General features: G+C 46.6%; 2 protein-coding genes across 2 annotated transcripts; one reads left to right on the forward strand and one right to left on the reverse strand.

Moving 5' to 3' along the window:
- The first annotated feature begins 81 nt into the window (after window positions 1–81).
- Window positions 82–1,433, forward strand: LOC128709428 (uncharacterized). The gene is made up of 3 exons (XM_053804423.1): window positions 82–510; window positions 575–845; window positions 928–1,433. Exons 1-3 carry the CDS (start codon window positions 82–84, stop codon window positions 1,431–1,433), a joined length of 1,206 nt encoding a protein of 401 aa, XP_053660398.1.
- A 1,149-nt stretch (window positions 1,434–2,582) lies between these two features.
- Window positions 2,583–20,205, reverse strand: LOC128709389 (protein purity of essence). Its single transcript, XM_053804386.1, has 8 exons — window positions 20,084–20,205; window positions 19,841–19,938; window positions 19,177–19,613; window positions 16,246–18,795; window positions 15,646–16,166; window positions 11,689–15,578; window positions 2,811–11,588; window positions 2,583–2,743 (listed from the first exon to the last, which is right to left on the reverse strand). Exons 1-8 carry the CDS (start codon window positions 20,203–20,205, stop codon window positions 2,583–2,585), a joined length of 16,557 nt encoding a protein of 5,518 aa, XP_053660361.1.
- Between the last annotated feature and the right edge of the window lie 54 nt (window positions 20,206–20,259).

Here is a 20,259-nt window from a genome sequence, read left to right on the forward strand (position 1 = left end):
TTTCGGCTGTTTGATCGAGCCGAAAACCCTGTCCAAACAATCTCGTCGTTCTGAAAAGTGTCTTCGCCTTTCTTTTTCGCAATGTCGCAAGTTGATAATCCAATACAGATTACGCACTATATTAATCCTCATCGATTCTATTACAAACCGGAAACGGCGTACATGCAAGAACATGAACAAGTAAAGTTTGCGACAGCATTCAACGAGTACTGTGAAAACGAATATGGAATAATTTTCGAAACTGTTCGTAACACTCCATCGTGGAAACATCCAAAGCCGGGCGACTTGGTAGCACTGCGCAGTAATCAGCTCCAGCGATGGATACGCTGCGAGATGGAAGATGTTATGGTGGATGTGAATGAAACCACATGGTACTATTTGTGGGCCATCGATGAGGGCTTACCGATTAAAACACTTACCACATACGTACGGCCTCTACCGCAAGCTTTCGGGCAGGAACCGGCGCACGCGAAAAGAGGTGCCATGATAAACATTCTGCCAGGGGAGACGGTAAGTATCGATGAAGTATTGTTATACAAGGAAATTTGTTTATCCTGTTTTTCCTGGCACGCAGCAATACGATTATATGGAAGACAAACCAAGACTGGTACCCAGCATCAAGTGGAGTTGCGGCATAGTGAGCACATTAGAATTGATGTTGGAAAGTGCAGAAAGTATTTCGTTTTTCCCAACCACTCAGTACGTACTGCAAAATGAAACGATTCATGTTGGTGAATTGTTTATTACAACGCAATCAAACATAACACACAACGTGGGGAAAAAGCTTCGTGAAGCGTGCCCCAATCAGTTGATGTTTACGACAAAAGATGCAACATATTTTAAAGGTAACGATCGTTTGGTCACTTCTATTCGATGGTTTGATCAGAAATCGTATTCATTTGATCTTGCCCGTTGAATGTTTTGCAGGAATCGTATATCTAGGCGCGTTATACAAGCAACGATACGTTAATAATGAAGGATTTGATAATCATGTCGTGAATAATTTTGTAACCAAAATAAGCCGTTACGATCCAACTAGCCCTCAATACATGGACACTCAAACGGATACTAAGGTGTACGAATGGTTGAAACAAAATCAGGAAGCACGCATTGCTATACTGGCACAGCAAAAGGCTGCTAAAGACGAAAACAACGAAGCATCACCAATCCAGCAAACTACCATACCAGCAAAGAACAATCTTGCTACAGCATCTGCATTGAAAAAATGTTTAGAACGTGCCAAATACGAAATAGATAAAAAAGATGCGACGACAAATATGACCGATCTTTCTATCCAAAAACGTGACGATAGTGAACATGCCGCTGTCTCGAATAGCAAGCGATCGAATTTAATGCAGAAAATAAAACGACAGCAGGTTGTACGGCAGATGAGTAATACCGGCTGTGCAAGTTCATCCAATACTTCGGAATAATGAAGCGAGTGGAAAGGAACGTGTCCGGATATGGTAAATCAGGAATAGAACCCAATAGGATTAGTTTACATGCACTAATGTAATAACATAAGCGAAAGTTCGCTTTATTAACACTATTGCAGTGAGGCTTCTGTACGTATTGATACAATAAAAAAAAAATCTTGTTAAACTTGCTATTACCTAGAACATGCCTATTGTCGTATGTTGTCGAATTAACGTAGGGAAAGGATTACGTTGAAGATCGGACTATTTTCAACCTCTTCTTCTTGGTCCGCCAACAAGTTACGATCGTAGAAAGGATATTCTGCTCCCCAGGTGGGTCTTTTCAGCCCCAAAACGTCCGCCGAGCAGATTGTATTGATTTTTTAAGAGAACTTAATAGTAGGTAGATACATTATAATACCGTAGAAATTCGTTCAACGATGTCGATGTCATTCGCGAAACCAAGCAAAATGGAGAACCGGAAGAAAATTGTTCCCCGAAAATTGAAGCCCCTACTTTGCATGACACCTTCCAGGGTTATGGTGAAGAGGAAACAGGTGAGCGATTCTCTTTGCCGCATTCGCCAATCAGATTTGAATGGTTCCTACAACATGTTCGAAACTTTCACTCTATCCATTGTGACTCCTAAGAACCGCACTTGCTACTCAGGGAAGTCGCTCTGATGAACGATGTTCCATAGCTCGGTCTGAATTATTTCATCGTAGGTTGTATTGTAACCGACGAGGATATGATGCGCGCCATAGTGGAGATTTGGTCGATGATGATGTTCCTTCCAACAAATTCGGCTTGATAAACAATTACTTTATCGTGTTGCAAATAAATAAAACGTTCCCCTAGTCTATCACGCAACTAAGGGAGATCAACAGTTTAGTTCTCCACACTAATACTTGTAATTATATATTGTTTAGTTTATTTCAAGTAACACCATTTCATGACTGAATAATACATAGATTCAATAAGCATTAGCATTATTTTAAATTTTTATATATGTATGTATTCACCTCTTTTTTCGACTATTAAAAGGTGGTTACATTGCAGCATGTGTTGCAGAGCTTACATGAAGCATCACATACTCGAATAAAGTAAGAAAGTTGTTGAATTTCGCTAAGCAAGATTTATAATTTGTTTACCGCGCTGCGCCGTATCCTAATCCGTATTACTGGATCCTGCAGTCGCTCCGGAACCCGTTCCGCCACTTGGGCCTGCAGCACTCGAGCCGGCAGCTGCAGATGATCCGCCCGGTGAAGGTAACGCTTGCAGTAGCTCTTCCATCCAAGCATCAGGATTCTCGATGTCTCCAAGCAGTCCTATTTGAGAGGTGCGAAGGTCACATTAGAGTATTTCCAGTGTGTGCTAAAAATACTGAGTTCTTACCTGCCACATCGCAAAATTCACCAAACGAAGCACACGGTAGATATTCTTCGGTGAATGTTTGCAACGTAGTGTCAGCCGTCTTAAGCAACGACTCATCGTTTCGGCGAATGTAGTTAAATAGTGAGATCGGCCAGTCTTCATCCTTCGGCGTCCCAACGGTGCGGAAAAAGTTGCGATAGATCAAATCGATCAGTCCCCAGAACATCAGATACGGCTTATAGATGGTGTAATCCTTTGGGCGCTTGTCGGCTGGTGCCAAAAATTTGCAAACCGTGTTTGGGCTAACGTGACGAGCCTGAGCGATCGCAATCAGTCGCTGCAGATGCACCTGTTTATGGCGTGACCACAAGTCGGGCGTATGCAAAGCCAATGACATGGTTAGCAGATACAGTGGACCTTCCGCTTCATACGCACACTCCAACCAACGTTCCGAGGGTTTGTGGCCAATGAAACCACTGAGTATCATCTCTTCTCGCGAGTAAGAACGAGACGAGAGCAACGTGTACAGTCCATAGAAGAGCAGATATGCTACCAGGTGCATGTTCGACTGTGGTCCACCACCACCCGCATCCTCGTGGAAGCTTTTTTCCTGTGCAAAACGCCACACTAGCAGCTTCAGGTCGTGCATCGAGCTAGCAAAGGTGATTTCACATCGTTGCGTGCATTCCTGCATGTAGTTGTTGTGGCGTGCCATCGACGACGAGAATGAAGATTCGCTCACATCTGGCCCCCACAAAGGAAGCAATCCATTGCAGCGTGTGTTTGCATTCTGTAGCGATGCACTTTCCCACTCGTCACGCGATCGGGCCAATCTGATCGCGTTCATGTGACAGTCCACATGCACGACGTTGAAATGTGTTACCGTAGTGTAACCGATCGTCTTCTTTTGCTTCATCTCAAACTCCTCCACGTTGGCACGCTTGGTAAAGGTATAGATGCCGAGCACCTTGTTCGGTTGGCAGGCGTATCCTTCGCGGCATATGAAACACGCCAGGCCCGTTTCTTCGCGCAGTTTCTCAATCTGCGAGAGGATTGATCCCTTCGCTGTAACCTGTCCCTTTTCGTTCGTACGCATTCCGAGTGCGTCCAGCTGTTTCTCCCGGGTCGCCATTGCAAGCCGCTTTTTCTCAGCACGCGTAAAATCACGCACCTCTTGGACTCGCTTCGCCGTCGCCGGTTCAGTGCACAGTGCCTCCAGCAGATTCTCAGCAAGCGATCCGACGTGTTCGTCGCTTGACACTTGTTCCAGACGATGGATGATCGGAATTATATCCTGCGCAACTGCTAGCTGCGTCGCTTCGTGCTTTGTCGCTAGACCGGTAAGGAAACGGAGGATGTACTTGAGTGAGGCTCGCGATATGAATTCCTTCAACTCGTCCGAGTCGGTGCGGAGCAGCGTCGGTTTCACACACGGTGCATGTGACTTGATGTAGTTGAGTGCTTTCTCCACAATTTCCAAGCTCATGATGTAGTCCTTCAGCGTCCCGCCGATGGAATTATGCTCGATACCGGTGGTCAGTACGCAGAACAGCTCCATCTTGAACTCTTCCTCGGCACTACGTTCCGCATCGAATCGATCGAAATCGAGCACGGAACGGAAATGTTCACACAGGAGCGCCATCTTGATGTCATTTCCGTACACTAGAGCCGCAAGCACACGGATCAGGTGTCGCAGTACTGAGGGATTGCACCGAACGTTTGAGCAATTGGTGCACGATAGTAGTGCTTGCACGTACTCCGGGCCTCCGAACGTAAGTGAAAATTGCAAAAACGTGTCCAAGGTGTCGGAAGCAGCCTTGGACAAAATCGTTTCCATGATCTCCAACAATTGCTCCGTTACGGCAGACTGTTGCGTATCGCTCTCACTGCTTTGCAGACACAATTGCAACACCTTCAAGAGCGTGTTTATGGCCCCCAGTTCCGGTTGGCAGAGTACCTCCTGGCAACGAGACACCTTTACGCTTAGCAGGAACAATTTCAACAGAACCTGCAGCAAGGTGCGTGATTTCGACACGTTCTGTAAGCTTCCGATGCGTTCTAACATCACCTTCAGCCCTCCACAGTCCGCCAACACGTTCGCCATCCGGTACAATTGTTCGTTGTCAACCTCCTCTTGGCTCTTGGCATTTAGCGTCTCTATAAACTCTTCGGTCGCATCACCAAGCAAACCTCGCATTCGATAGACGATTCGCATACTGTCTCGTTCTCCTCCTTCTTGAAGCCATATTTTTTTGTACACTTCCTTTACCGGCAGATCTAGGCTTATGATTTTGTTGTGAACCAACAACTCCATACCATTGTCGTCGTCCAGCAAAGCCACCAGCTCGCAGTCGATACAGATTTTGTTTTTAACATCACGCATCAGCGGCCCCAGACCTGCCTCATGGGAAGGATATGGATTTCCCAGCATACGGCCCTGCAGGTAATCCTCTTGCTGGGGATCTTTCTCTAGTGTGAGGAAAAACTCACCCACATCGTTTTCTTCTGGATGGATTATGGAGCACAAACGTTCGAACATGAAGACCGGTGTTTTTACGTCCGTGGTTGGTGTACGCCGCACCGTGTCAATGCAAACCGCCATAAATGCGGCCGTTTCTTCTTCCGTCCCCGTAGTCATTTCCTCCAGCATTTCTAGCAGCTTCTCTTGCGCATCATCGATTAAACGAGTGCGTTGTACAATCAGCTTGCGAAGGTCGAGATAGCCCTGAAGCACCGGCCCCAACAGTTTGCCCTTATACGCTTTCCGAATTTGCGGATTTTCTAAGAAAAGCGCCATAAGCTCCACCAACTGCCGTAATGCATATCCTTGAGCTAGATCGGTTGAAAGCGTCGTTTCTTCGAGGCAATGGATCTTCTCAATTTCCACAGTCACCAGTTGAACGAGCAGTGTTAGGACACCCTTCAGCGCAAGATATTGTCGCCAGGGCGTTTCATCCGCTAGCATACGGTAAAGAGCCAAAAATTCAGCACTCGCTTCTCCACTATCACCGACGTAGCGTAGAAAACTAGTAAGCAGATCAAGGAGTTCTCGCTTGCGTTCGTTTGTGCGACTAAGCGATGTAATGAGAGCACAGGCTAACTGCCGTCCGAGACGCGAATTGGTATTAAAGAGGATAGGTTGCAGCCAAGCCGCTTGTAGCTCCACGGGAATCGATGAAACTCCTTTAACCAAAACCTTTTGCCGCCATCGTTTTGCGTACTTTTCCACCAGATACGCATTTCGTATAGTAGCTCGCCGATGTTCCAGCGCTGATCGGAATCCAGTTCCGATTGGAGGTGGAGTTACTGCCGCAGTGTTCATAGAAACCGATGAACTTTCGCCCATTATACGACGATTGGAGCCCACTGCAGCGCTCGCATTAGCTGCTGGAGGCATTCGAGCTTTCCAGGCAGCAAACGAATGATTTGCGTCTCCTGCTATCCACTTTTCGTAACTGACAGTAATCCCTTCGACTGGCTGTACTGTGCACAAATCTTGCAACGTGGTTGCAATTGGTTCTTTACCGTGCTGCTTGCTTCCAGTGGAAATCGTTGTTGCAAGTATCGGCGGCGGACAGATGAGTGATTGCACAATTCGCAAACACGGATGAATGACAGCAGTCGCTGGACCTCGTGCATCACGTGAGGCCTGTAGGAACAGTTCGATAACAGTGCGCAACTTCGTTTCCCAGCAGCTATCGTCCTGGCTTGTCATCGCCTCCAGTAGTGCCATTTCGTGCCGAACAGCCGAATCTAACGTTGACAGCGGAACAGTACCGGAAAGTGCCATCTTAACTCGATCTTGCAACAATTGACACAGCGCTCCTGTTGCATCGGGAAGGTCACGTGTTAATAAACACAGCAAATGACGCACCTCGTCCTGCAGCTGATGTGTTCCACGGCGTAAATTATTCACTGCCAGCTCTTGCACCAAACCTTGACTGCACAAACCAACTCTGCAAGCCATATTAGACGCCATAGCCCGTAACAACGTGAGACATTGTTCGGTGGATGCTAGGGCACAACCGTAGCACTTATTCAACGCAACCGTCCCTGTCCTGGACGATATTCCAGTGCTGGAGGCAAAGCTCGTTGACATAGAACCAGCCCCAGGTGGAGGTGCATCCATTTGGCTTCGATCGTATGCTACCAACTCCTTCCTACATGCCTGCACTTTTTGGATGATCTTGCTCAGGTCTTCAAAGGTGGTTTTGGATTCCACACAGTACTTTTGGGCCAGCAGCTGTATTACTTTGTTAACCTGTGAAGTTCCTCCTGCTCCACCGATAACCGAAGCTCCCACGATAGTTTCATCGAGTGTACGATCGAGCTTATGTTCGGACACTTTCTGAACAAGCAGCTCCAAAATTTGCTTATTGTTTTGCAGCGATTTGTAGGAACGGTCCGCTTTTTCCAGCGATGTGTGGATTGTTTGCACCGTTTTTGTCCGATCCTCGGCCGATTCGATCGGATCCACCGCGCAACACGCTCGACCATAGATACTGTAATCAAATTTCGCATATTTGCAGAAGCCGCACGAATGACACAGGAACGGATCTTTCTCATCGTAGTTGATGGCGCGACATTTGTGACACTGGAACACATTTTCGCCGCAGTTACCACACACGCCTGGATTCGCCGGTACCACCGCACTGCAACGGGGACACTGCAGACTTTCGCTGGATCCACTTACTGTTTCATAAAAATCAGCGTACTCGATCATCAAATTGCACGCTGTTATTGGGAGCGAGAAGTCGATTTTCACGTCCGTTTGTCCAGACTGTAGCGTCACCTTGCGAGCTTTGTGCCACATCAGTGGGCGATTCTTCAGCTCCACCACTGCCTGCACAGTACGATTGTTGTAGTAGATATTGATTGTACGCACCATTTTGGCCCGCTTTAGATCAGCGATGCGTAGCACTATCTTCGAGATCGTATGACTTTGCACGAGCTTCACGATCGTTGTAGTGGTGGTAAACTTGGAGTCCACCTTTATGGTTGACAGTTTGATATTAGAAAATGGAACCTCCGGATTATTGCAAACAAGACATGGTTCCGATTCGAGATAGAAACCTTCGAGTTCCAACACTTGCCCCAAAGCGGTGTAGATAGGGGCATTCGGGTGTTTGGAGAGCAGCTCGTTCTGCTGCCTCAGCACTGATACCGCCTGTGCAGTGTAGTCCGGTAGCTTGTCTATCAGCGAACGTGTGTTGAGCGTGAGGAAACCAAGTAAATCGACAAACTGCGCAGTGCGCTTTCCGTAAGCCGGTAGCAATGGCCACAAACTCCAGAGACACTGGAGCAGCGTTTCCTTATTGATGTCGCTGCAGTTGTCGTAGAATGCATACACGAGGCTGTGAGCTTGCCAGCGAATCGACGTTGAGTTCGTTTCGAGCAGGAAGCTACGGATGAATTTGCTCATACTAGCTGGACTGATCTGATTGAAAATTTGAGCCACTAGCGCTACACATTGTCCCGCATCGAATTTAGATTCTGACTGCGCTGAAATCGTGTCCGATTCTTCCGATTTGTCGCGATCTTTCCGATCCTTTACAATGACCGACACTTTCAATTGTGGATCCACCGTCACGCCAGACGATGATGATGCTTTTGATGGTTGCATCTGTGATGAAGTGTTGCAGCATATAGCCGATTGCAGAAGTTGTAAAATAATCGTCGAAACACCTTCTTCAAGCTGGTAGGTACTGATATTCAACAGTGAAGATAGTATGTCAGCATTACGGACGCAGAACTTTTGCCAGTTTCCGGTGCGAATAGATGCAATCTCCTGACACGCGCGGAAATGCTCCGTCAGTTCGACTAACGAGTCGTAACCGAGAATGCTCGAATGGCCACCATTCGTTAGTGATGAAGATGATGCGGCTTGAGCACAATTAAGCTCACAGCATTTCTTTACTGCCTTCATATGCGTATCAAGCGAGTGGAGATCGCGCAACTGCCGATACTTTTCCTTGCTGCCGCAGATGTACAACAACAGTTTGCGAACTTGTCGACGTAAAACTGGTGACTGCATGTACATCATATACTCACAGAGAATAGCGGTCATGTACTCGCACAACGAATGGTTCCACTCTTGAGATGACGGATGGCCCGAGGAAAGTTTCAGTATTTGATACGGCAATCGAACCGCCATCTCGGTAAGCACCTGTGAGTACAACTCAAACACATCACCTGACCCTTTCGGGATGGGTCTCGCAAAAAACGGTTGCGTATCGGGTATTATTCCATATTGTGTCGGTTTCAGTAGAACGTTCGATGGAGTGCCTCCCGGTGCTGTTATTACCGGACCGTTATTATTTGACGTCGCATTAGACACTCCGCCACCACTGGAGGAAGCTGCATTCGCTGAAGCATTAGCGGTGGTTGCACTTGTTGCCGGTGAAGCCAACTCGTCGACTGATGATGCACCGGAGGTTTTCCAATGGGGCAAAAAGGATTCCATTATCAGGAGACAATACGGGATAGCATTGTTTTTCATCAGCGCGTTAGCAGTGCTTTGAGCCAAAAATGATGCGTTATCCCCCCCTAAGGGTTGGTTCACACCCGACCTATCCGCGCTCGAGCTAGTGGCCGCCGTAGTGTTGGCAGAGGAGGATGACGATGATGATTTTGACTTCACTTTTCCCATTAACACACCAATCAGGCGTAGAATGAGAAGCTGTACTTCTGTTCTTGCCGTTCTTTCAGCCATCTGGTAAATTTTCGTAGTTGGAATTTCTAGTCGGTCGATTAATGCTTGCAGTAAACGGTTCAAAGCTTGCTGATCCGGTTCCTGGGTGCCATCCAGATCAGAGGTAAGCATTAGGATAACCTGCATAAACGGTATGCACTGTGCGCCATTTACTGTGTCTAGGGCGGAAAAGTTGTCCACCAGTTGATTCAAGATGGAGTATCGCAGCACGTGCAATTTGTTTGCAGTTTCTCCGTTAGAGTCGGACGCTTCGGCTTCTGCAGCAGATGGGTGTGCTGCTGTTGCTGTAGTACCGACCGATTGCGAGCTCATTTGGTCGACTACAGAAGTGCGCGGTGGCGAAGGATTCGGTTGCTCTTCGTACGTTGAACTGCGTCCTGAAGTACCACCGATACTTTCGACACCACTACAACCACTCTCGGATCCACCACTACCACTACCAGCATGTTCACCTGCAGGAGATGTTCGGAGAGTCGATCCTTCGGTGGCAACGTTGGAAATTTCATCATCATCCGAGCCACCTCCCGACGCGTTGGATTCGACGTTAAATGATGAACCGCCGGCAATGGCTGCAGCCAGGCTTTGTGCAGCTGGGTTCCTATTTCTTCCTTGATAATTAGCGATGCTCTGTTGCAAAAGTTGCAGATCAGCTTCATTATCTTGCAGGCTAAGTGCAATCGCTATCTCCATTATAGTATCATCGTCCGCATCATGTGTCTCGAGCAAATGGGGAAAACCAACACCCAATAGAGCCTCAAGCGAAGCAAGGGCCTGGTTTCCAGCACTCGGTTCTAATCCCAGCGATTCTATTGCGTCAACCTCCTGCATTCCACCGACGGCGGCCGCAGCAGCTGCTGTTACAAATTCATCGTTAGCCGTAGCAATGCTTCCCGATGAAGTAGAAGGTCCAGCAGGTCCGGATGAGGCCGATCCGATTGATATGGTCGATGTTGACGGTCCCGCAGTGGATGTTGCAACCCCTGATGTGGAGGGTGTAGGCGTGGAACAGACCGGAGGACTTTCGATTAGCACCACCTTTCGGCGCTTGACTTTTGGCCGCAATAAACGAATCATCGCTAGTTTCGCACTATGGCTTATGATTGGAGCCGAATCAAGCAATAGCCGAACGAAAAGTTTCGCCATTTTCTCCACCTGTTCGCTGTCGGCCAAAGCGAATGCGTAAATGATTTCCACCAGCGAGTAAATGACTGCTTCCACATGGCACAGTCCGCGTTTAACGATCGCGATCGGTTCTTCGTAGGCTGGTGTTATACGGTACAGTTCTTTCATGAGGATCATCATGAGTGAAAGAATGTCCATCTGTTGTTCGGCGCATATCTTTGCCATAGCTTGCGGTCTTTGAATTGCGATACTGCGCATCATCAACACTACTCGATAAAAGGCTTCAGGATCAATATCTCCACTCTCGGTTGATTCGTACATTTTTTTCAACTGCCGATGTATATCGTTCAATATTTCCTTATCTTTGTACGTGTGGTAAGCCGCCTTGTTGGCGTGGCATGTCATGAGTACGTTGCGTGCGTCCTGCTGTACGACATTTACGGTCGGGAAGAGGATTAGATTTGTGGCTACATCGATAGCTGTTTGGCGGTAGTTGTCATCACAATTTGGTCCACCTAGCAAGGATATACCACTGTCTAGCACGTGCAGCATACTGGAAAGCATACGATCCAACGAAGTCATATACATCGCTCCTACATCATTTTCATCGTTAGAAGTGCCCTCATTGCCACCATTTCCATTTGCTACCGCCGTCTGCCCATTGTTTCCGGAACTACCATTTGTTAATTGTCCTCCAGCCGCATCTTCCGTTTCCTCCGGCCAACCGAATACATCTTTAGTTTTTCCGTAAATCTTGATACTGTCAAGTATCGTGATTTGTTCGGCATCCACCGAAGGTCCAAAGTGAATGGTAAGCTTCTTGTCACTTTGCAGGCTTTCCTCTCTTGTTAATGGTATATCAAACCACCGGGCTCTTGTAGCTACGGTGGTTACTGATCGACCCAATATGGTTACACGCTGCGGTGCTTTAGTAACGTCCTGTGATCCAATTTGTATGCGAACACCTGTAGGAAACAGAAACAGAAATGCCCCAATTAAAGATTCTTTGCTGCGTACACTATTGAGAGTATTACATAATGTTTTCGTTTTCTTTGTTTCTCTTACCTGTTATGACCATATTCGGATCATTATTTGAGACTTCCAGCATGAATCCGTTGGCTTTAGTTGATGTCACGTACAGTCCGGTAGAGTTTAAACGATGTTTCAGGTGCTGTGTATTGTAGATTTGCAGCAAATCGTTTCCACCATATTCTACTTCATTCATCAGCGTGCAATGTTCGAAGAAATCAATCGGGAAATTAGGAGCGGACCCCGCAACCCCCTTCCCGGTGGTTGACGCAGTAGCGTTCACCCCGTGGCCAGATTGTTTTCCCATCTTTTTCGATTTTCGTGCAGATTTGCCATACATACTTCCGCCTGATCCAAACCAGCCGAACGATTGCTGATGTCCGATTGGTTGCACTTCTGGAGACAACCAGTAGCCGGTATTCTCTGGATGAGCAGCATAAATCCTCAAACTGCCATCTTCGCAAAGCAAAATCAGTGTTGTTTTTTCTACACCAGACACGCTGTGTCGGATGGCGACCATATCCATTATTTTTGCCTTTGCATTCTGTGCCTTGATTTCCTGGGCCATATATCCGTCTGGTTTGATCATGAAGATGACAGGATTGTTAAGGCTCTGCATCATTGCGCATACCAAACCCGGATGACCGGGAATTTCGGTCCACTGACAGAGTGGTTGTGTTGTTGATTTCGATAACAATTTGGAGCTGGGATTGCATACTAGGTTGATGACACACTTGACACCATCATTAACGTTCGTGAGCGGAGCCATAAAGTTGCGACCCGCGGCATAACTGAAGAACAACAGCTGCAGGACGTGAGAATAGTATATCGATACACCTCCTGCCAGAATCTGTCCGTTGTCGTCTGTGATCAGTGGATGGTCAAGTTCTAGCGTACTTGTTACGTAGAAAGGACCATGCTTTGCCAGGCTTTCATCGCTAAGCGGTTGGGTATAGATGTAGCCCAATGAAGACATTATCAGCATGTAGTACGTACCCTCTTGATCGTAAACAAATGTGCAATCGCGAATCTTGCCGCTAGGCACCAGGAAGTAGTACTGCGGGCTATAGCTGTCATCAGCCAAATCGTAGATTTTTACAAAATCAGCCGTGACAAGGGCTAATTTGGTCTGCGAAGATGGTAGCCAGATGGCTCGCTTAATGAAATTTCCTGTGTCAAGCTGAGGAGTTAATACGATGTGATCGTTTGCAGTACCCGTGCTGGTGAATGTAAGTATGTGACACTCCTTCAGACCACACACAGCTAGAAAATCTTCGTTAGCCGGGTTTGATGCGAGCGAAAGTACGGTACACGGCACTGGAGCCGATGCGAGTCTGGTAAGCGTAAGCTTGCGTTTTGCCGCATCTGCTTGCTTCAATAGGGCCGATAATTGTAGAATCGTAACTTTTCCTTTCTCGTGTGAGATGGCTAATTGCTGGCGCTTACCATGAGGAGAAGCCAGGCAACACAATGCCACCCGACGCACGAGATACGTTGAGAGCAGCTGTTTAATTGTTTGACCTTGTTCACCAGAATAGTTCATGCGTACATTTTCGAACGCACCTTCCTGAGAACCAAGCGTAGCAATCATGATGTCGTCGCTCAATACATACGATTTCTCCGGACGATGCAGACGCTCCAGTGCATTCTTAGCCCGCCAGTAACAGCCCACGGGAGAATATCTTGCACAATGCTCTTTGACTGTAGGCATTAGTGAATTGAAGAACACAAGAATGCAACGAATCACGGATTTCCATTGACTGGGATTGTTCAATGCTTCACGCGAAGTTTCAATGATTTTTGCCAATTGTTGCTCTTTCTCCGAAGTTTGTCCTTGTGCTGCACGGCTTGAACTGGGGCCTTCATGCGAAGGACTGGTAGGATGTCGTCGTCTCATTAAGCTGCTTGCTAGCAAAACGCTTTCAGCATCATTGGAACGTGGCAAGATGGAAGCAGCCGATGATGGACCCAATATTGAATCCTCTGTATGCCCAGAATTACTGCGTCGGCTTAGCGCTTGGCACGAACCATCTTCTTTAGCGCCACAATCGCAAAAGAAATTACCGTACTTTGCATAACTGATGTCATGATTTTTGTGACAAACTCTTGCACACACCGAACATACGCCCACACCGTCCACCATTTTGCACGTGTGACAATAGTACCAATGCTGGTTCATAAAATCCTTTTGTGTAATAGAGAAGGTACAGAGCTTATTGCCGAGACTGTCCTCATCGGAGTCGTCGACTGTGCTATCTTCCTCTTCCCCTCCAAGCTCTTCCAAAATGTCATCCGCATCCAGCAGCGACTCTTCGTCCCAAGGTGGATTCAGTACACGGCTGCCCTTAGCGCCCAGTCCCATCAGAAGATCGCTCATGTACTTCAGAATAGCGGTCACATTATCGAGCTGAATTGCTGCCCTCCATCCACTTGATCCGGCTTTTCCTGCATCCAAAACTTGCGCCCGGCATACATCCAACCAATCGATGGCAGCGGAAAACAGTATACCATGACCACGGCCTTTACCAGCATCCGCAAGGGTGATCATCACCTGCAAGAGGTCAGAAAACTCTATTGCTTCCTGCGTCGGCGAAAGAAGGTTGTGACCGATTTGAATTAGGGCTTGAAATAGGGCTTCCGATACTGACGAGGAAATACGATTCTCCGCAACTATGTATTTAACAAGTGACTGGAGCAGCTTGCCGTTGCGTTCCAATGTTTCGCCTGATGCATCTTCAATAGCGACCTTTCCACAGCTCGTTGCTGCTGCCTGCCATCCACTGCCCTTAGTCATGCATTCATAATCGATATCCATGGCGTCCTGCTGCTCACCCTCGGTAGTGGTGGGTGCATTTGCAGCTGTAGTGTTGCTTTCAGATAAACCGGGTTCTACGCCACCTGCTGCTGTTGCTGACCCCACCAGTTGGTCAGTAATGCTCGGAATTGCCGATACTGTTGCCATATTTGTCGGAGTTGGTACATTGCTCGAATTATTGGATGCGTTTGGCGTTACACTGATTCCTCCAGGACCAAGTAGAATATGACTTAACCAACTCTTCAAACGTGTACTATCGGTAACTGCCAGCTCTGCGATACATGAACATAGCTCCTCCTCATCGAAAGGCGCATCAAGTTTTTCCGCGGCTTGAAACAGCTTCTCAAAGAACTGAAGTACGCGTGTGGAGTAAGCCTGCGAAATATTGGTGCCAGTGAAGGATAGCAATATTTGCACCAGATTACCGGACTTTGACTCGTAGAAAAAGTTGCGCATTGCCCGCAATCCGTTCGATTTTTCTAACATCAATTCCCAATACTTGAGAATGTTGCAGAGTACCGATTCATCGATATTCGTGGCACAGCCTGTAGCACACAGGTCGGTATATTCGATAAGAAATTGGTAGCTGTGCTTGATGATGTTTGAGAACGCGGCCAGCTGATATGCTTCGCAATTGCTATCTCCACCCAGTAACGACTCCAAGCATTTGTTGATCGGCCCGTGCAAGTATTCTGCACGCAAATCGAACACCATTGGGATCAGGATTTCCTTCAAACGTTCGTCCAACTTGATATCGTCATAGTTCGGAAGCATGTAGTATATGAGATTGACCGCCGATTTGAGAGCGTTCTTCAGAGACAACAGTATGGAGTACGACAGATGTTTGGAGACCTCCGTCAGGTGTGCTTCGATCACCGTCAGGGTGTGCAATTCCACCGGAAATGATCCACTGATGAAATTTTCTTCGGTCAACGTACTCAAACTCTTGCGCCATTCAACAGCTATTACATCTTTATCGTGACCAGTGATACAACTAACCAGCTGTTGAGCAAGTTCCGAACAAAACGAATTCTTTGTGCCCGCAATGGCAATCAGTGGTTCAATCAAACAGGACGGTATTTGGCCACTCAAATTCTGGAACATAGTTTTGCTGAAACGACGGAAAGAGAATTATGTCACTTTTTGTGTAAGGCAATTGTAATGGCATGGATTCTTACTAGGTTGATTCGCGAACTATTTCCAATACGTCCAGTAAAGCGTGCATTATGTTCTTTGTCAAATCGGCCCGAGAGACTTCTGCCGAGATAACACACGGCGACCCATCGGATGAAGATGTACTAGCTGATGGGCCAGACGCAACAATGTTTGCAGCTCCCGATACTGTCGTAGAACTTGCTCCGCTAGCATTACTTTCGTTGGTGACCACCGGCGATGAGCCAGCGTTTGCCGTTGAGGTATTACTAGCTGTGGCAGATGATGTTGCAGATGATGCGACCGTATTACTATTGGTTTTGGCAGCTTTCACATTAACACCCTCTTTTTCTGCCCAACAAACAGCAAACAGATGCGACATAAGACTGTCTAGCAGTATAATCTTTGACAATCTTGGTTGATCTGGCGTAAAGCTCTTCGCAAAGGATTCCAGTCCGAGCAAGGTCATTTTCAAACTGTACTTCACATCGGAAACATATTCCGTTAGCCGGATCCACATTGCCTCCGCTGACTGAGTATACATACCCTAGATGGAAAAACAAAGCACGAAAATATAACAGTTGGTACGATTTTGGTATGAACATAGTGTCGATCGTCTAACTTACCTGTTTAACGAGACTGTTCACAATTAGATAATGCGAATGGGTTATTGGATGCAGGCAACGAATAGACCACAACAAAGAATGTAGATTTGGACTCTTTTCCTGCATCAGTGCTTCCACGTGCTGCGTAGACGGTGGCAAACCAAGCAATAACTTCCAGCTAAGACTGAAACAATAATGCACAGCGCACAAAGTTTGAAAAGGGATACGTGCAAGGCACATGTCCGTTATGCCCAGGATATCAATTAAAGCATCAATAAGCCACGGGTACTTTAGCTTGTCGGGGGTGCAAAGAATAAAATTCCAGGCCAAACCGTCGAGCTTAAACTCTTGCTGCACCTTCGATTCGACTGTAGTCAGCGAGTAGAACTTGGGTTTCACGCCACCAACACTAAACTCGTTTGCCAGCTTACGGTGCTTGTCTTCTATGTCCTTTCGACAGAATGACATCATTTTCGTTTTGTAGTTTACCAAATCAGCCAATTTTTGTTCACTATCCAGCGTAAACACACTGAACAAGTTCCAGCGCACTTGCTCCAGTAAAACGTTTGGTGGATTGTACAGGTGTTTCATCAGATACTCCAGGAATAGCAGCAACCGGGACAGCAGCATGATCTGGTGATCTCTCAACGGTTTATCGGGTGTGACACTGCGACATACCTCCGAGCAGCGTATGACTCCCCCTGCCGTAAGCAGAAGTATAGATTTCTTTTGCATCAGGTTGAGTGAATGGAACAGAAACAGCAGCAGCTGAGCATGCTCCACGTTGAGATCTTCTATCTCTGATTCATTAGGGATGGTTTGGGTGGAACAAATGCCTTCCACGATCGTGTTCACAAGACGATGCCACACAGACAGACACGCTGCTTCTTTTTCCTGTGACGGTTTCAGCAAAAGAATTTGAACCAGCACAGCAAGTGTTCGTGAATATACCTGGAGTGGCCAAATGTTTGCATCCTGTGTCCATGGTGATACTCCCAAATGCAGCAGCAGGGCAGACTGCAGCGATTCATTCAGCAGCGAGTTTGATATTAGATTGTGCAAATAACGTCCAACGGCCCCAGAAAACTTCACCATGGCGTTTTGCCACTGCATGCAACCGGGTATATCAGTTTCGCCGCGAGCCGAATCCCGATCAAGATCGCGCAAGATGTTGGCTAACAGTACCATCTGTTGTTCGCTGAGACCTGTCTTCACGTAACGACTCAGGTAGATGTGGCTTCCACCGAGCGAAACATCGAAGAAGTTGAAAATTAAGGAGGCCAGATTAAGATATTCGTGAGGTTCATCCTTAGCCGGCACAAGATTGCTACCGTGACGACCTTTATCATCCTTATTTTCCTGTTCTTGCGATTCGGTCATCTCCTCATTCATATCCGGAGAAAGCGTTTCCTTGAACCAAAGTCCAAGGTAGCTATCGCTGTCCTCTTCTTCCGGTTCGCTCTCCTCCGAACAGGAGAACGTATCATTAAAGTATGTCGTCGAATCACTGTAGCTCATCGGTTCTCCATCGTTTGTGTTTTTGGTGTTAATTCTGCGAAGGGTACATGCTTTGCGATAGGATACTGTAGCAAGGAATGTGAGCAGCTGTTGCAGCGTGGCACTGTTAAGCACACGTACCACACGCTGAATCGACGTGTACTGTCCCAGAATATCAAATCCGGCCGATTCGATGCTACTGTATTCATCATCATCAGTACGGGAGTCTATCTTCAGATCATCGATCAGCTCCGTCATCAAGGTGATACTGTGACGAGCAATAGCCGCATTCAACACGCCAAATCCTTGCTGAACTTTGAACAGATTCACGCGCAATGCTGGTGACGGTTGCGCTGATGCCATTTGCGGTACATCAAGCGTTTTTAGAGGACTGCGTCCCTTCAAACTTTCTTCCGATGTTTTCGCTGAAATGGGCACCATCTGTTGCAGTCCGCTGGTATTTCCGGAGGCACCCATCGTACCTTGGATGCCAGATATCAATAACCATGCACCCATACACATGTGGTTCTGGTAAATGTGGGTACGTGTGGACGTTTTGAGCATGTTGCCAATTTTCGTAAAAATTTCCAATCCTTTGTCCACAATCGTTCGGGCGAAGTCTTCTTCCTCTTCGCTTTCCTTTTGTGTTTGCGTTCCTCCTGTTTGTCCTTGCGCTTGCTGTAATTGACCAGAGGAAGCGGTTTTCTGCGATCCAGCAGATGCCATAGTAATAACACTCACAGCGGTGGATGTAAGTACGCAACAGTAAAGTGCAGACATGGCACACTGCGACAGGAGCGAGATTTTCTTGGGGGTTAGCGGCTCCAGAAGAGGTAGAGAGATCGCTAATTGCAAATTTGTTATGTCGGACTCCATCAAATTGAAAATGTTTTTGATAGCATTCGCCTCAGTATTTGTAACCGGTAGGTAAAGCGGACGGCCCAGCATGGTGTACTCTTCGTACTTGAAGCGATACTTGGCCAACGTACCTAACGCCGTCGAACACCATTTGAGTAACGATTCTCCAGCATTGATTGCATTCATGCATTGTAGATTTTGCTTCACGAACAAATCCTAAAAAAAGGAACAATATAAAAAAGTCAATTGTGAGGTCAAGTTTGAAATTGAAATACACTCGATACCATTACTCCATTGGAATTTTCGTTCAATAATCATTTCATTAGACACTATTTTATTACTTTTCTTAATTTAAGGTACCATAGTTTGATACATCTAGAGAATTATGAATATGCAAAACTATTGTAAATCAAGCACTAGTTTGTAACTAGCAGAAGTCTAAAAGAATGTTTCAAATTACGCAAACTGTCTTAACATCTATCCGTCAAACAAACATGTTCTGATAATACAGCGTCGTTGTAAACAACTCACCACCTTTTAAAAAATCAAAAAAAAACTGAAACATCCGCACAGGATGTGTATCCTTCTTTTACTCACCGTGCAGTCAATTTGTTCTTCACTGAGTGCAGCAAAAGTTACAGCCCAGCTGCACAATGGAGTCGTTAGCTGTTGTAAGATCACCGTCGACAAATCCGATCGCGAACGTTTCATTTCCGTTTTGGGACTTTCCTTATCGCTTGTGCCAGCGGCCGAGCCACCACTGCCGCTGCTACTTGGGGCTCCGACCGAAGCCGGTTTATTTCCCGGAATCTCAGGATACTTTAAGTACTTCATCCCAGACACTGAAATGATTGACGAAGCCGAGCTGGTAGCATTCGGCTGATTTTCGTTCGCCCTTTTCCCTTCGCAAAGAATCTTTAGGGCCATCAACAGAATGCTGGGTTTGCATGGTGCAGTCGTATCCAAATGTAGAATTATGTAACGAATTAATATTGAAGCAGCTTCCGTAAACTGTTGAAGTTGTGTTTGCGACACTGGTGAGTATAGAAGAATAAAGAAACAAATATCAATCCGTGACGGAGCTGTGAAATGCTTGCATCACTGAGTAACGGTGTCAATGATGCTGCGAATTGTAAGCACTCAAGAGCAACAACAAAGTAATGCAAAGAAAACAACAATCCAGTCAAGTTGGAAGAAAAATCGATACAGTATGGCCGTCAAGGGGTGCACTGCAAAGGGGGATTAAGGTTGCCGTACTTACATGAGGTGACCTGGCTAGTGATGTTCTCTGCAGCCAGCACAACGAAATTGTCGAAAAACTGCTTGTATGCGGCATCGTGCTCGAGGATTTCATTTTCACTAGAATGAAAAATTGCAATCAAAGCAACCACAAAATAATGGCGTAGTACGTGACACTGTCGTGGGGTGAAAATTTGATGACCAATTTTCGATCAAAATTTACACCGATTCCCGTACAACGCGAAAGACGAAAATGTTCTCTTACTTTTGTATTATGGTTTTGATCAAGTTTAACACATCGGTTTTGCTGATATTTTCACTTGATGACGAAAGAAAAGGCTTTAAAATTGCAGCCCACTCAACACCTCCGGAATGGGCAGCAGCCATTTTGCAACTTTTTCTTGTGATGTGAAAATTTCGACCGAATAAGCTATTGACAGC

This window comes from Anopheles marshallii, chromosome 2, assembly GCF_943734725.1.
Source record: "Anopheles marshallii chromosome 2, idAnoMarsDA_429_01, whole genome shotgun sequence".
In the NCBI taxonomy this organism is placed as follows: Eukaryota; Metazoa; Arthropoda; class Insecta; order Diptera; family Culicidae; genus Anopheles; species Anopheles marshallii.

Coding starts and splice junctions, on each gene's coding strand:
- LOC128709428 (XM_053804423.1), top strand. CDS start 82: ATGTCGCAAGTTGATAATCCAATACAGATTACGCACTATATTAATCCT. Junction 511..574: donor ACATTCTGCCAGGGGAGACG/GTAAGTATCGAT, acceptor CCTGGCACGCAG/CAATACGATTATATGGAAGA. Junction 846..927: donor AGATGCAACATATTTTAAAG/GTAACGATCGTT, acceptor AATGTTTTGCAG/GAATCGTATATCTAGGCGCG.
- LOC128709389 (XM_053804386.1), bottom strand. CDS start 20,205: ATGGCTGCTGCCCATTCCGGAGGTGTTGAGTGGGCTGCAATTTTAAAG. Junction 19,614..19,840: donor CACTAGCCAGGTCACCTCAT/GTAAGTACGGCA, acceptor TATACTCACCAG/TGTCGCAAACACAACTTCAA. Junction 2,744..2,810: donor TGAATTTTGCGATGTGGCAG/GTAAGAACTCAG, acceptor CCTCTCAAATAG/GACTGCTTGGAGACATCGAG.